The 13144-nt window shown below is 39.4% G+C and overlaps 1 protein-coding gene across 3 annotated transcripts in view; it reads right to left on the bottom strand.

Moving 5' to 3' along the window:
- The window catches only part of daam2 (dishevelled associated activator of morphogenesis 2), a 236507-nt gene that overhangs the window by 72768 nt on the left and 150595 nt on the right, over positions 1-13144 (bottom strand). For all 3 annotated transcript variants that reach the window (XM_041812437.1, XM_041812436.1, XM_041812438.1), the window contains exon 5: positions 9298-9392. In XM_041812437.1, the coding sequence (XP_041668371.1) occupies positions 9298-9392 (95 nt within the window). The remainder of the gene's footprint in view (positions 1-9297; positions 9393-13144) is intronic.

The following is a 13144-nucleotide window of genomic DNA, read 5'->3' as shown; positions in this document are numbered from 1 at the left end:
TTATGCAGAAATCCAAGAAATCCCAAAGGGTTCACATACTTCTTGCAACTGTATATATATAGGCCAGTACACACAAAGCATCTGTAACAGAAACCATTAGCCACTGTGCTGCCTCCCTCACTTCTGCCTTCATTTAATCACCACTTTCACACATACTTAAATATTTCTTTCAGACAACCACTCACCTCCCCTCAGGCAGCAAATACACACACTGACATGTTCGAACACACATCTCATTCTGCTGTAAACGGGGCGGCGGTGTGGACAACAGTCCTGAGGTTGTGCAGAGCTGCTGCTTTAAACTTTCACCGAGGTGTCTGCAGCTTTTGGACAAGGTGTCATACAATATCAGCACCGCGTTAGCTCAAATAAATCTAAGATGATGTGAGGCCCAGCGTGTAACTGCAGCAGTGAGAGCAGAACAAAGGGCAACACACATTAAACTGCTTCACACACATACACAGCACAATAAAAACTGTGGCCAAGGTGCACATCTGTGATGTGTATAGTATATCCCGACCTGGCTCCTACATGACAGAGTTTATGTTAAATCTACTGGGAGAAGTCTGCGGTGTGTGACATGGACTGGAGTGAGCTGTGTTTCCACTATTGCTCATGTGACTTGTTTATTAAACCAAAAACATGCACACATTTAGAGACATTCATCAGACAGTGAGTCACCTCACAGTCTGTCTGCAGCTAAGTCACACATAATGCAACGCAGAGGAGTTTAGGAAGGGGACCAGCACCATAAATAAATACATAATGAATAATAACAAATCATTGTGTTAATAGTGTCTGTAATTTTTCCACAGGGTGGATATAAAAAGGTTTTGCATAGTTCATAGACTTTTAATGCACTCTTCTCTTGGGGGATCTCGCTAAAAGCAACGTTTACTTCTAGCTAAAGGGAGATGTGTCTGACGCTTGCAAACTTTGTGTTTTGATGTGAAGTTAAGAGAAGGTCCACTTGGTGTGTTAGTACAACTAGAACTGGACTTTTAAACACGTGCTGATGTTACAGTAAATCTTTACCAGATACGGCACAAGCCATACAGAGCCCCGACCTCAACACCATCAAGCACCTTTGGGACAAAGTGGAACAGAGATTGCGGGCCTTCTTGTCCAACATCAGCACCTGACCTCATAAATGCTCTATAGAATGAATGGACACAAATACCCACAGAAAAACTCCAAAATCTTGTGGAAAGCCTTCCAAGCAAACTACAAGCTGTTTAAGCTGAAAAGAGGGAAACTAGAAACTATAGTTTCTATAATATGGTGGAAAGACAAAAAAAAGGCAAATATTTAAACTACAAGTGGTCTTAGCTGAGTAGTGCTTGAGTTAAAAAGCTAGGATTCAGTCTGTCACATCTATTGTATATCCCTCAAATATAACAAATATTCACACTGTATTTATTGAAGTTTCTCATCAAAAACAACATTTTCCCATTTTATATGGCATTTGAACAGATTATAACATAGAATACAGTTGTCTGATTTACTGAGGTTACCTGAACGCATCATATTTTCCATCTCCAGCTTGTACAGTTCGATTATTGACTTCAGTTTTGCCAATTCCACTGCAGATTTCTGCACTGGATTAATATTGTTAACAAACAGGACTGGCTCAAAGTTTTGGAGCACTTCTCAGCATTTATCTGAGCAGCTGAAGAAGAAAACTGTCCTGAAGCAACTGAACAGAGTGGTATGACCCTGGCTTGATCCCATGTTGTTGTTAGCGTCTTTGCTAACATTAGCAAAGATGTGCTTTGCCTGAAGGTGGTACTTAAGAATCGTTGTGCTTTGGTGTAAAGACAGTTCATGACTGCAGCATGTACCCACAATTTTGGTTTTATCTTCACTAACATTCTCCAGCTTTTAAAAAAGAAAATTGCTATTAAGCAGACCTGGGTCTGTCTCTTCACTCATCACTGCTGGCTGTGTCTGACCCTCTCACCTCTTCACCCCAAGGCATGTAAACATCCGTGTTGGAGGACTACAGGAGCAAGTTGTGGTCAAACTTAGTCATATGATCAAATTGCGTTATTATTTTTTTAACACGTTAAAGTTTCAAGATGAATCACAAGTGTTAACGTGTTAATATTAACAGCCCTAATTTAAATACAATGCAGTCCCTGTTGGTGCAATGGTCAGGTGGCCCAATACTTTTGTCTATATAGTGGGGGTGTAACAACAGTTGTGTTCATCCTGTTTCATCACAGTTCGGGAGTCAAATATATTCTAGTTTCATTTCATTCAAAGTGAGATATTTCAAGACTGTCCTTGTTTTAGTTTTGATGATTACAGCTCACAAAAATCAATATTCCACTATCTCAAAATATTAAAATAGCCCAGGCTAACTGCTGTCTCATAGTGTGTGAATAATTGCACATGATAAAGTTGGTTCCTGTACTCTAAAAGTTAACTTTAATAGGTTTTTTTAAATTAAAATTTGAATGTTACTATAAAGAATATACTTAATCCACAAGTATAAATCTTCAGTAAAAGGACAGGAACTAAAGTGGGCCATTCTGAGCCATGAAACTCCGGCCCTGGCTGCTGCTCCAGTATCTAGCAGCTGACCCTTCCCGTCCTCGATCTCCAGAGCACGTCATCATCCACAGAGCCAAAGTGGGCAGTGTATACTATGTCAAAGATGAAAGTGCTGGGATATTAAGCAAGAGTAAATCAGAGATAATATTAACCTGCAAAAAGCTCGAGGAACCCTTTATACAGGTGAGGATGAACTCTGTAATGTTGTTAAAAGTTCTCTTATGTGTTAAAAAACTTCAAAAGCCACATTTTCTTGGGATTATTGTAAGAGCAAAGTACAACCTTATTCCCAGTGTCCTCCCATTCCATCATATTATTGCTAAAACTCACAGAACAAATAAAATCTTAGTCATGAAAGATTCAGTATCTTTAAAAACTGTCTGTTTGTACCCACCTGCCTCTCATTTCTCTCAATTTTTTCTTAAATTCTCAGTACTGAGGGGTGAGAAATCTGCAAGAAGTGAAAACATCCCCCCATCCAAGACTCTCTAGTGGTGTGACACCCTGCTCAGATATTTGGAATATGTTAACACAGATATTAAATTCACTCTCTTTTAAGAAGAACCTTTCAGAAAGTGGGCGGCAAATGTTTTGAAGGATAATATTTGCATGTGGTAGTAGTGATTTGTCCAAAGGGTTTCTTTTTGACAAGGGAGCAAGGTGGGGGCTGCAGTTGCCTCAAATCCATATTCTTGCTGGAAGACTGGAAGAAATGATGTCCAGAGAGCGTGTTCCGAGAATCATTGCAATGCTCCGCTAACATGCCCCTGATGCTGCAGTGCATTCTGGGCCTGCATGGCTTCAGTGACCTCCAAGAAAACTTAATTTCCTGTTCTCCTGCAGTCATCTCAGCACGGAAATGACAGCGATCATGGAGCGTCCCATCACAGATACAAGAACGCACACAAAGTCAGCTCATCAGCACAGAAATAAAGATCAATGCAGGTTAACCACACTTATGGAAGCATGCTAAACAAGCTGTTAAAAACACCCAAGAGTTTAAATGTTGCACCGTTTGGAGGCTAGTGTAAAATGTACACCAAATAGTGCAGACTGCATGTGTAGCTGTAGTAGTTTATGTTTGTATAGGGATCGTAACTGAAGCTGAAAACTAGCTCTACGTGAGGTGATGCATGGTTGCAGTGTGATGGTTCATGCTTCATTTGGTAGCTAGTAACACAGCGATAACAGCTGGCAGAGAAAATAAGATAAAGCTGTAAAATTGCATAACAAAGGAATGTAGAAAATTCTCCAAATATCTAAGTTCAGAATTAATCTAACTTCATTTTGAAAACATGTGGGCCTTTAACAAATTCTTCTAAAAGGCAAAAAGGGCACAGCAGCAGTCAGAGCAGGGATATACCTGCATGATTTCATCTAACAATGCAAGGTTTTATTCATTTTTTAAAAACTCTACAGCATCTTCCAACATTATCAACAATTCGTCTGAATCTTAACAACAAGACGAAAATGTTTGCATCAATTTTGATAATTAACCATGGCAACAGGAAAGCATAATGAAAGATTTACAGAAAAATTAACTGCAAGAATTCTTTTAAAAACTACCTATGGTGCAGGTTTATAGAGGGGTTGTCATGATAGCAGAAAATCAAACTATTTATCATCCATATATTAATAAATCTTCTTTGGCTTATCTGGCATCAGGTTGTGTTTGACAAAGAAAAAAAAAAAACACTTTTTAGCGCCTGGAGAGGAGATGAGCTCTGGGTCTACCCAGGGTCTCCTCTCAGTTGGACAGGTCCAAAAGATAAGGATGAGCATCAAAATCCGGTACCAACCAGGAACTACATGGTGCTAGATTCACCTGGCCTGTTCGATAGCCACGTCTGGCCAGTACCTACGGTCTCAAATTACAAGACAGATATCGGTGCTTCATTTCTGTACCTCGTGACCCATGATCCCTGTCACTCCAAATGAAAGGCACATAATATGTTATGTGAAGAAGTTACACGTTTCCTGATGCATCCTAATCAGATGCCCGAACCATCTCAGTTGCTGCATTTCAATGCAAAGGAGCAGCAGTTCTACTCTGACCTCCAACCACATGTCTGAGTTTCTCATCCCATCTCTACAGCTGGCCACATATAATAAAATTTTAAGCCCAACTGTCCACCAGATTTTTCTCCCCCTGACAATCAGGGGGGTATGTTCCAGGTCGAGGCTTGTAGCAAGCTATCAATTGTGTGGTGTCAAAATAGTTCTTTACTGTTCCCTACTTTGTCAGAGCCTCCCCAAACTTGAATCATGAATATCAAACTTTTTCAGTATCTATCATTAGGGCCTGAGCACTGACCTAAGGTCTGCGAGGACCCTATTGAAACTGTAGGTGTTATCATTATTATTCCATCCAAAGAATCACTAATTTGGGGCCTTTAACATGCTCAAAAACTAACAAAACTTTCTCCAAAATTCATCCACAAGTGAAATTTTCATATTTGGGTGGAACCATGCAAATCCATTGCACAGGGTCCCCAAAAGTGAGATAGGCCCCTGGGTAATGACTACTTGAATGAAACTTTGTACACATATGTATCATGATTAGACAAAAATAAAATAACATTATGACCATCCTCTCAACTGTACAGGAACCAAACCATTTTTAGTCCAATTTTTTGTGTTTTCACTGTCACACACATTTTACATTTTACTGAACTTGTCTGAGGAATTTTATCTAATTGACTCCAGAATGTTTTTGTATAAACTAGACCACCTGGAGATCTAAAGCTGTGCTAACTGTGACGTTTTACCATGGGATGAGGCTGTTGTAGGGGCCTGATTTTACACTAATCTTGGCATGTTTTTTGCAAGAAAAATTGCACAATAATGCAATGTAACATTTTAGTGCTTTTGTCAATCATCACCAAACATCGCAAGGATAATCCTACATTGGTCCTCAATACATCCATGCATCAAAATCATTACATTGTCACAGCGCCCCCTTCTGCCAGGGGAACATTTACTCCATTGATTTTTCATGTGATTTTTATGGGTTGCCACAAAAAATATCAGCCCCTTTAAACTATCCATTCTAGTCCTATGATTTTTGGTGTGCATATAGGTCATCGTCCAACCTACAAAAAAGCCTCTTGGACCCATGCCAAAATCCCAACAGGAAGTACGCCCGCTTTGCCTGAATTTCAGAATAAGGCCTCTTTCTAAAAAATTATGCCCTGAAAACTGATGTACCTTTGTGGGAGATCATTCTATGGTCTTCAGAGTTTTATTGAAACACGACAGGATCACACTGAACACGCCCACATGAAAACAGTCCATCATAGCGCCCTCTATTGCCAACATGAAGTGACACAAATGGGTCATTTCTGTTTTCCTCTAAGTGTGTTGGATCTATCATGCTCTAATTTTGACCTGAACTCCTAAATATCTGTCCTAACTTTGACATGGTTCTTTAGCGGATGCCCCAGTGGCCCTTTTGATCCTTCGCCATCACACAGGAAGTGGAATCAACTCTCATATCAAATATCCGATTGCCTTCATATTTCACATGTATGATCAGGGTCTGCCTCTGTACAAATTTCAATGTCAATTTCATGGTTTTGCTTTAGCGCCACCTAGCGTAAGACGTCAGTAGCACCTCTTACATCATGTGTCCTATTGTCATTCAATGTTACATCATAAATTGTCCGGCCCGCATCCCATCTACTTATCAGCAGCTCCCTTTCTTCCTTTCTTTCACAATGCCACCTACTGTTGAGGGGCAGTACTACCTCATATACAAAGTGCAACATTTGGATTTCTTTTAATGTAACAAAGTCTAACATATCTGCTGGAGGAAGCTGACTGAAGAAGCCAACAAAATCCTCTTTCTACTGTCTTTGCCTCAAGATCCTATTGAAAACACCAGTTCTTTGTAGGATTTAACACTAGAAAAGGGGTAAATAAAACTGGGAACTGCGGACTTATTGAAACTGCTGTCCACACCAAACATTTGCAACAAGTGAATACTGACACTGGGAGTCTTAAAGGTCATCAAACTAACAAGGCTGCTGAACCAGACTCTACAGTTTGAGACCTGGAATCAAAATCTTAAAGATCCTCAGATCTTGGCATGATGGTGTGTGTCATATACAGCAGAATATATGTCCCTGCCATGTCCCCTCACTGTCGCAGTGCTCTACAGCCAGTGAGTGAAAGTGAAAGCAGTGGGTGGCTTGCTGACACTGTGCTGTTTCTGTGCGCTCTGCCTGGCACCCTGTGTTCCCTCTGTGTGTTTGGATCCTGTGGCCTTGCAGGGCGGGCCAAAGGCACAAGGGCACCTCTTCACGACCAGGCCCAGCTGCCTCGCTAAAATGCCAGCGTTAAGGGGAGGGAGGAGGGAATTCAGGCAGGCATCCAAGGCAGAAAAGAATCAAAGCTGAATACAGACACAAAGTGCCATGTCTTACAAATGCTGCCATAAAGAAGAACAGTTTACATGCACACTGGGACACAGAGAAAACAGACAAAGGGGATATTTAGGTAATAGCCACATTAAACCATACAGATATGCCTTCACTTTTGACTTGGCTACCCATTTTTCCACAAAGGATAGACTTGCTGGGACATGAACATCACAGAGGCTATCCCTGAAGACTCATATTCTGTGCACCTGCTACAGTACTAAAACACCTGTGTGCTAATGAGCAATAATTCACTGTGCACAGCATGGGAGCAGCTGCATTGCTGTAAAGCACTGATTTCATCATTGCAGATACTTTTGATCAGGTAATATATACATCTTTGATTATAATACAGCGAGTTTAACCAATTTAAGACAACAAAGGCTGGGAAAGAAAATCAGCTATGACAGTCCTGAACAAAGGATCAGGTAATGGGTAGCTAAACTATTGTAAAAATGTGGTGCAATGTAGTTTTTAAATACTAAACCCACAGAGCTTGATAGTGTTTCCTGGTGTTAAAATCCCATTCATTTTCTCCATAGTACATTGGATCATTAGCCATACCCATAACCATTCAGTATAAACATATCTAGCTGAGCTTAAAACAAGAAAATCTGGAAATGCAACTTTCCCCTGGTCAAGGCTTGTAGCAAGCTATCCCTTGTGTGGTGTCAAAATAGTTCTTCACTGCTCCCTACTGTGTCAAAGCCTCCTCAATCTTGAATGAATCTTGAATCTATCTAACCCTATTGAAATTGTAGGTGTCATTATTATTATTCCATCCAAAGAATCACTAACTTGGGGCCTTTAACATGCTCAAAAACTCCAACTCTCCCCAAGATTCAGCCCCAAGTGAAATTTTTGTATTTTGGTGGAACTGTGCAAATCCATTGCATAGGGGCCCCAAAAGTGAGATAGGACTCTGGGTAACACATACGTGCACGAAAATTGGTACACATAATCTGTATCACGATTAGAGGAACAAAAAATTACATTAGGACCATCCTCTCAATTGTACAGGAACCGTTTTTGCTGTCACACACATTTCACATCTTAACAAACTTGTGCAAGGGATTTTATCTGATTGACTCCAGAATTTTTTTGCATAAACTAGACCACCTGGAATTCTTAGGTTGTGACTGTGACGTTTTACCACGGGGCGGGGCCGTAATAGGGGCCTGATTTTACACTACTTTTGGTATGTTTTTGCAGGAAAAATTAAACAATAATGCAATGTAACATTTTAGTGCTTATTTCATCATCACCAAGCGTCACAAGGATAATCATACATTGGTCCTGAATACATCCATGCATGAATATCACACTCAATGCCAAAGTGCCCACCTCAGCAGGGTAAATATTTACTCTATTTATTTTTCATGTGATTTTTATGGGTTGCCACAAAAAAAAAAAAAAAAAAAAAAAAAAAAAAAAAAAAAAAATCAGCCTCCGTACACCATCCATCCTAGGCTTATAATTTAGGGTTTGCATATAGGTCATCATCCGACCTACAAAAAAGCCTCTTGGACCCATGCCAAGATCCCAACAGCCGCTTCGCTTGAATTTCACCCGAAATACATCAACTTTCCCCTGCTTCTTTCTTCCATTCCCTCACTCTCACCTCTTGTAATTGAAGAAATTAACCTCAGATTGCCACAGATAAGATTTTTAATCTGAGTTTAATTGCGACAGGCATCCATGTAAAACCAGTGTTTGTTTTTCTATACCAGGTGACCAGCATTTGTAATGATTATTTCTTATCAAACATCTTCACCTCACATGTCAGGGCTATAAAAGCTGGCACATTCTCTATTAGGTGGTTTTAATCTCACTATAAACCATAATAAAATGACAGTTGGCCAACGAGCACCAACACAACCCAGACGTGACCCAGACTCTGAGGCTATCCTGGGTCTTTGTCACTCTACACATCACATCTCGCACTTCATGGCTCCTGTTGAGAAAACTCAGCACCCCCGCCCCGCTCAGACCGCTGAATCATCCGGACTAAAATGGGCTGATGGACGGCTTTGAAGGAGTTGCTGATGGCGAGGGGGAGTGTGCTGATGAGTGAGGTCTAACAGCTGCTGAAGGCCTTCTCAAGGGTTGAAAATAGAAGTGTGAGTCTTAAAATAATATTAATTGTGTGCCGTTCAATTGGAAGCAATTAAACAGAATTTTTCTGAGACACTCTTGATGGAAAATAAATCTCTTTCTAGCTGCGTGCTGCTGTAAAACGCATCATCCTTGTTAAAGAGAGGGCTTTCTCTGTCTGCAACAGAGGAAAAGGTCACATTTAGACTGTAGGGAGTGATTCCTTTACCTCATTGGCTGAGTCCTAAGGGCTGTCTTCAGATCTTCTACTACCTTGTTTCTCATTTCCATTTCCTCTTCATCAAAGGCAAAGAGGGTCTGCATCTGCAACAGTGGAAAAAACAGAAAAATCAACACAAATCTGGCTTCTCTGAGGGGACGTTTAGTTACTGATGGAAAGATAATGTATGTCACTAACAATGGCAGTTGAGTTGTGCAATTTTACCTTTTCTAAGATGTTCCTATTAGTTTTAAGATCATGGATAATCAGTTGGCGACATCACATAATATGTCTAAATAAGTCATGCAGGCAGTTAACTCCAATCCAGTTACATCAGATGATTAAAAAAAAGAACCCTTTGACTGTAGCTGTAAATGCAACATCGAAGAGTCACTGAGCTCCCATTAGTGAGAGCCACAGGCCTGCTGTTTAGGCTCTCCAGGATTATGACAGCTCACTGACAAGTGCAAAGAGATTCAGTGTGTTCCCTTCATGGTAGGTAAGAACTCAAAGTGAAGAAAAAAGATTAAAACCCTAAAAATATTGGATCCCTACGAAGGTAAACTTGGGGACATACTTTCTAGAATAAAGACAGATATTTTTAAAGATTTGTCTTTGGGCTCCTTCCCTTTATTCTAAAAGGTTAGGACAGTGGATAGACCGGGGCACCAGGGAGAGAGCAGGAAAGAAACCACAGGCCGAATTTGAACACAGGTTCCTTGCTTAGAGCAGTGGCGCCCTACTTGTTGTGCCTCAGGATTTGTAAAAATAATCGAATTGTGATTTTCTTCCTAATATTGTGATTGTGATTTAATGTGTGATTATAATTAGGTTCCTCATCTTATGTATTTTTCAACCAATTACAGCAAACATAATTCTATAGTATAACATATCCAGCCAGGACCACTCTCATCATACCTTTAAAGCTATGGTTTTACTTGGCAGAGAAGGCTCTGCTGAAAAAATGCTCCATGAGATAGTCAAGCAGCTGCTTTGACTTTCCAGGGATCGCATATAAACCCCTGTATGTATAGATACATTTATGAGACTGTATATTTAAAACAATGAAATTATTTCATAAGCAATTAATCCATAGCAAAATGAATCTGAATATAGGAGTGGAGCTAAATGTTATAAAAGAGACAGCTGGGGTGGGGGAGGTGAAGCTTTGCCAGCAGCAGCAGCAGCAATGTATTGCATTAGCACTGATGCAAGCAGGGATTAGTGTGCAGTAAACCATATTTGAATGGACCACTGTGTGTGTTGAGATAAAGAGCTGACTTCCATGACTTCCTAACGCAAAGTTTTATCAATATTAGATCAAATGAACTGGGCCAAAACAATAAGAAAATATCTCATTGCAATTTTTTTTGCTCAAGAAAGGAGGATTTTTGTAAACCTTTCTAAAAGAAAAACACTTGCAGGTTTTCAAATTTGCATAAAATCTCTGTTGCTGCAAAACATAAATGTATTAAACCGGTATTTTGACACATTTCATGTGGAAGAAATATTACAAATTCTGCAATTTGTAAACTGTAGCTGGCCATATTGCAATTTAATCTAATTTGCGATTAACTGCCCACCCCTACTCAGGACCAGTGTTAATTTTGGCAGCTATTTTTAATCTTAGCCTTAGTTTTAGTCCCATTTTAGTAATTTCTATCCTTTTTAGTTTTAGTCTAGTTTTAGTCAACGAAAACTCAAAAATCTTTTAGTCTAGTTTTAGTCCATAAAATATCCTCACATTTTAGAATTTATTTTTAGTCCAAGCATTTATTTTCTTGCTTAAATCTGTTACCAAATCATGGTAGTGTATTCTATGCACCCCGCCAAACCTGGGGTCCCTGCTTTCCACAGCTGAGAGGCAGAATAGCTATAGATCCTTTTTTTTTTTGGACAGATTTACCAACAGTGGAGAAATATCACGGATTTTGAATGATTTTGACTAAAACTGCATTACATTTTAGTCTAGTTTTAGTCATCTTGATGAAAACTAAACTTAGTTTTTGTCAGTTTTAGTCATCACAGATCTACTTTTGTTAGTCTTAGTCTAGTTTTTGTCATAGAAAAAAGGCTGTGGGAAAAGGATGAAACTAACATTACTCAAGGCCCACCACTAGTGTTGTACTCGAGACCAGTCTCAGTTTTTATTTGTCTTGGTCTCGGACTGGCTGGACTTGGGATTTTCCATCAAGACCGGTCAAGACCAGCACTGATCTGCTATTCTTCGACTTCATTAATGGGATAATAAGGAGAAACTTGCTAAAACAACAAACAGCTACATCTGCAAAAACTCGGACATCAGTCCATCTAAATTCTAGTCAGAGATACCTCTGAACACTTACTTTAGGCCTCATTCACCTCACAAATCAAGATAGACATCTAATTTTTAGATATCTAAAATTACTCCAGACTTGTCAATGGCTTTTAAAGACATACAAGGATTTATTTTTTACAACAAGCTATTTGAACAAATTTGTTAAGATTCGAGATTTTTGTATGTTTAGCTTTGAAAGAGTTGCAGACATCTTGTTTTAATCTGTCAGATTTATTCAAAAAGAAAACTAAGATTAAAGAGAGAATGCTCTTTAATTGTTCAACCATGTCATGGTTTTCAACATAGATTTTTAAGGTCTTGGCCTTGTCTCTGTCTTGACTCGTCTCGACCCCCAAAAGTCTTGGTCTTGTCTTGGTCTTGGTGCACTCTGGGCTTGGGCAAGTCTTGGTCTTGGATAGTGTGGTCTTGGGTACAACACTACCCACCCCGACCTTCTTAAAGAGAACCATGACCCATATTTATGAAAAATATTTCAACCACTCAAATCCATCTAATGAACAGTGTTGGAATCTGGACTTAAATTGGAACAAAACATGTTGGAACAAAGAGACAGGACAACACAAAAATGTTTAAAATGTGCAGGACAAGTAAAGATACATTTAAGTTCACTCCATTCACCCAAAGCTGGAAATTTTAACGCTTTCATGAGGAATGACCTCCTTATTTTGGGAAAAAAATATTGGAGGAAATTTGTTTTTTCTACTTATCATGGGAAAATAGAGTATAAACACATGGCTGTGTGCCAACTTGGGGATTCTGAACATCATAGACTAATAGCCATATTTTTTTCCAGGCATGTATTTTTGTCCAAGCTGAACCAAGCTCAACAGCCTTCTCACTCATTTTGTCAGAAAAACACAAAAGTTTTAATGGAAAAGGTGATGTACTTTTTTTTTTAAGCAAATACACCTTGTATCGTACTTGTTAGATTGAAAAGAACTCAATTCAATGCAACAAGTTACCAGCTGAAGTAATGTCCTGATTGCAAATGAGTCAGTTATAAGAACCACCTTTTTTTTTAACTGAATAACAAGAGCTGGCTCCTTTGAGAGCTGTTTTTTTCTTGCCTTTTTCCATTATTGTGGTTATTTAATACACATTAAAAAAGCCAGACTGGCCCCAAATGAAGAATCCTTTGAGAGCCAAAAGGCCAGCTTTTATGACAGAGCTTAGCCAAATGATCTGGATCTCTAAACAGAGTTTATCATATCAAACCATCCTGAACCAAACTGGATCGCTTGCTGCTAGTACAGCACATGTATAGCCGTCTGTGGTGGTAGAGTTTTCAGGTTTTATTTTATGTATTGTTGGTAACTTTTAAAAACTACATATTCTTGAAAGGCCTTGTAGCTAACAGTCCTGGTCTGACTGGTGCATGAGCGTATAATCCAGAAACAGTTGAGTCAAAACATCCCTCCTGTCGACTCAGTCCTGAGTCCAGATGCTTTGTTCATCCAGTGCCAAGAGGAAAAACCCTGGCCCTTGTTCCTCTAAATGAAAATGTTCATAGTCAATGGG

This window comes from Cheilinus undulatus, linkage group 18, assembly GCF_018320785.1.
Source record: "Cheilinus undulatus linkage group 18, ASM1832078v1, whole genome shotgun sequence".
Taxonomy (NCBI): domain Eukaryota; kingdom Metazoa; phylum Chordata; class Actinopteri; order Labriformes; family Labridae; genus Cheilinus; species Cheilinus undulatus.
Note: the sequence above shows the minus strand (reverse complement) of the source record. Positions and strands in the feature narration are given on the sequence as shown.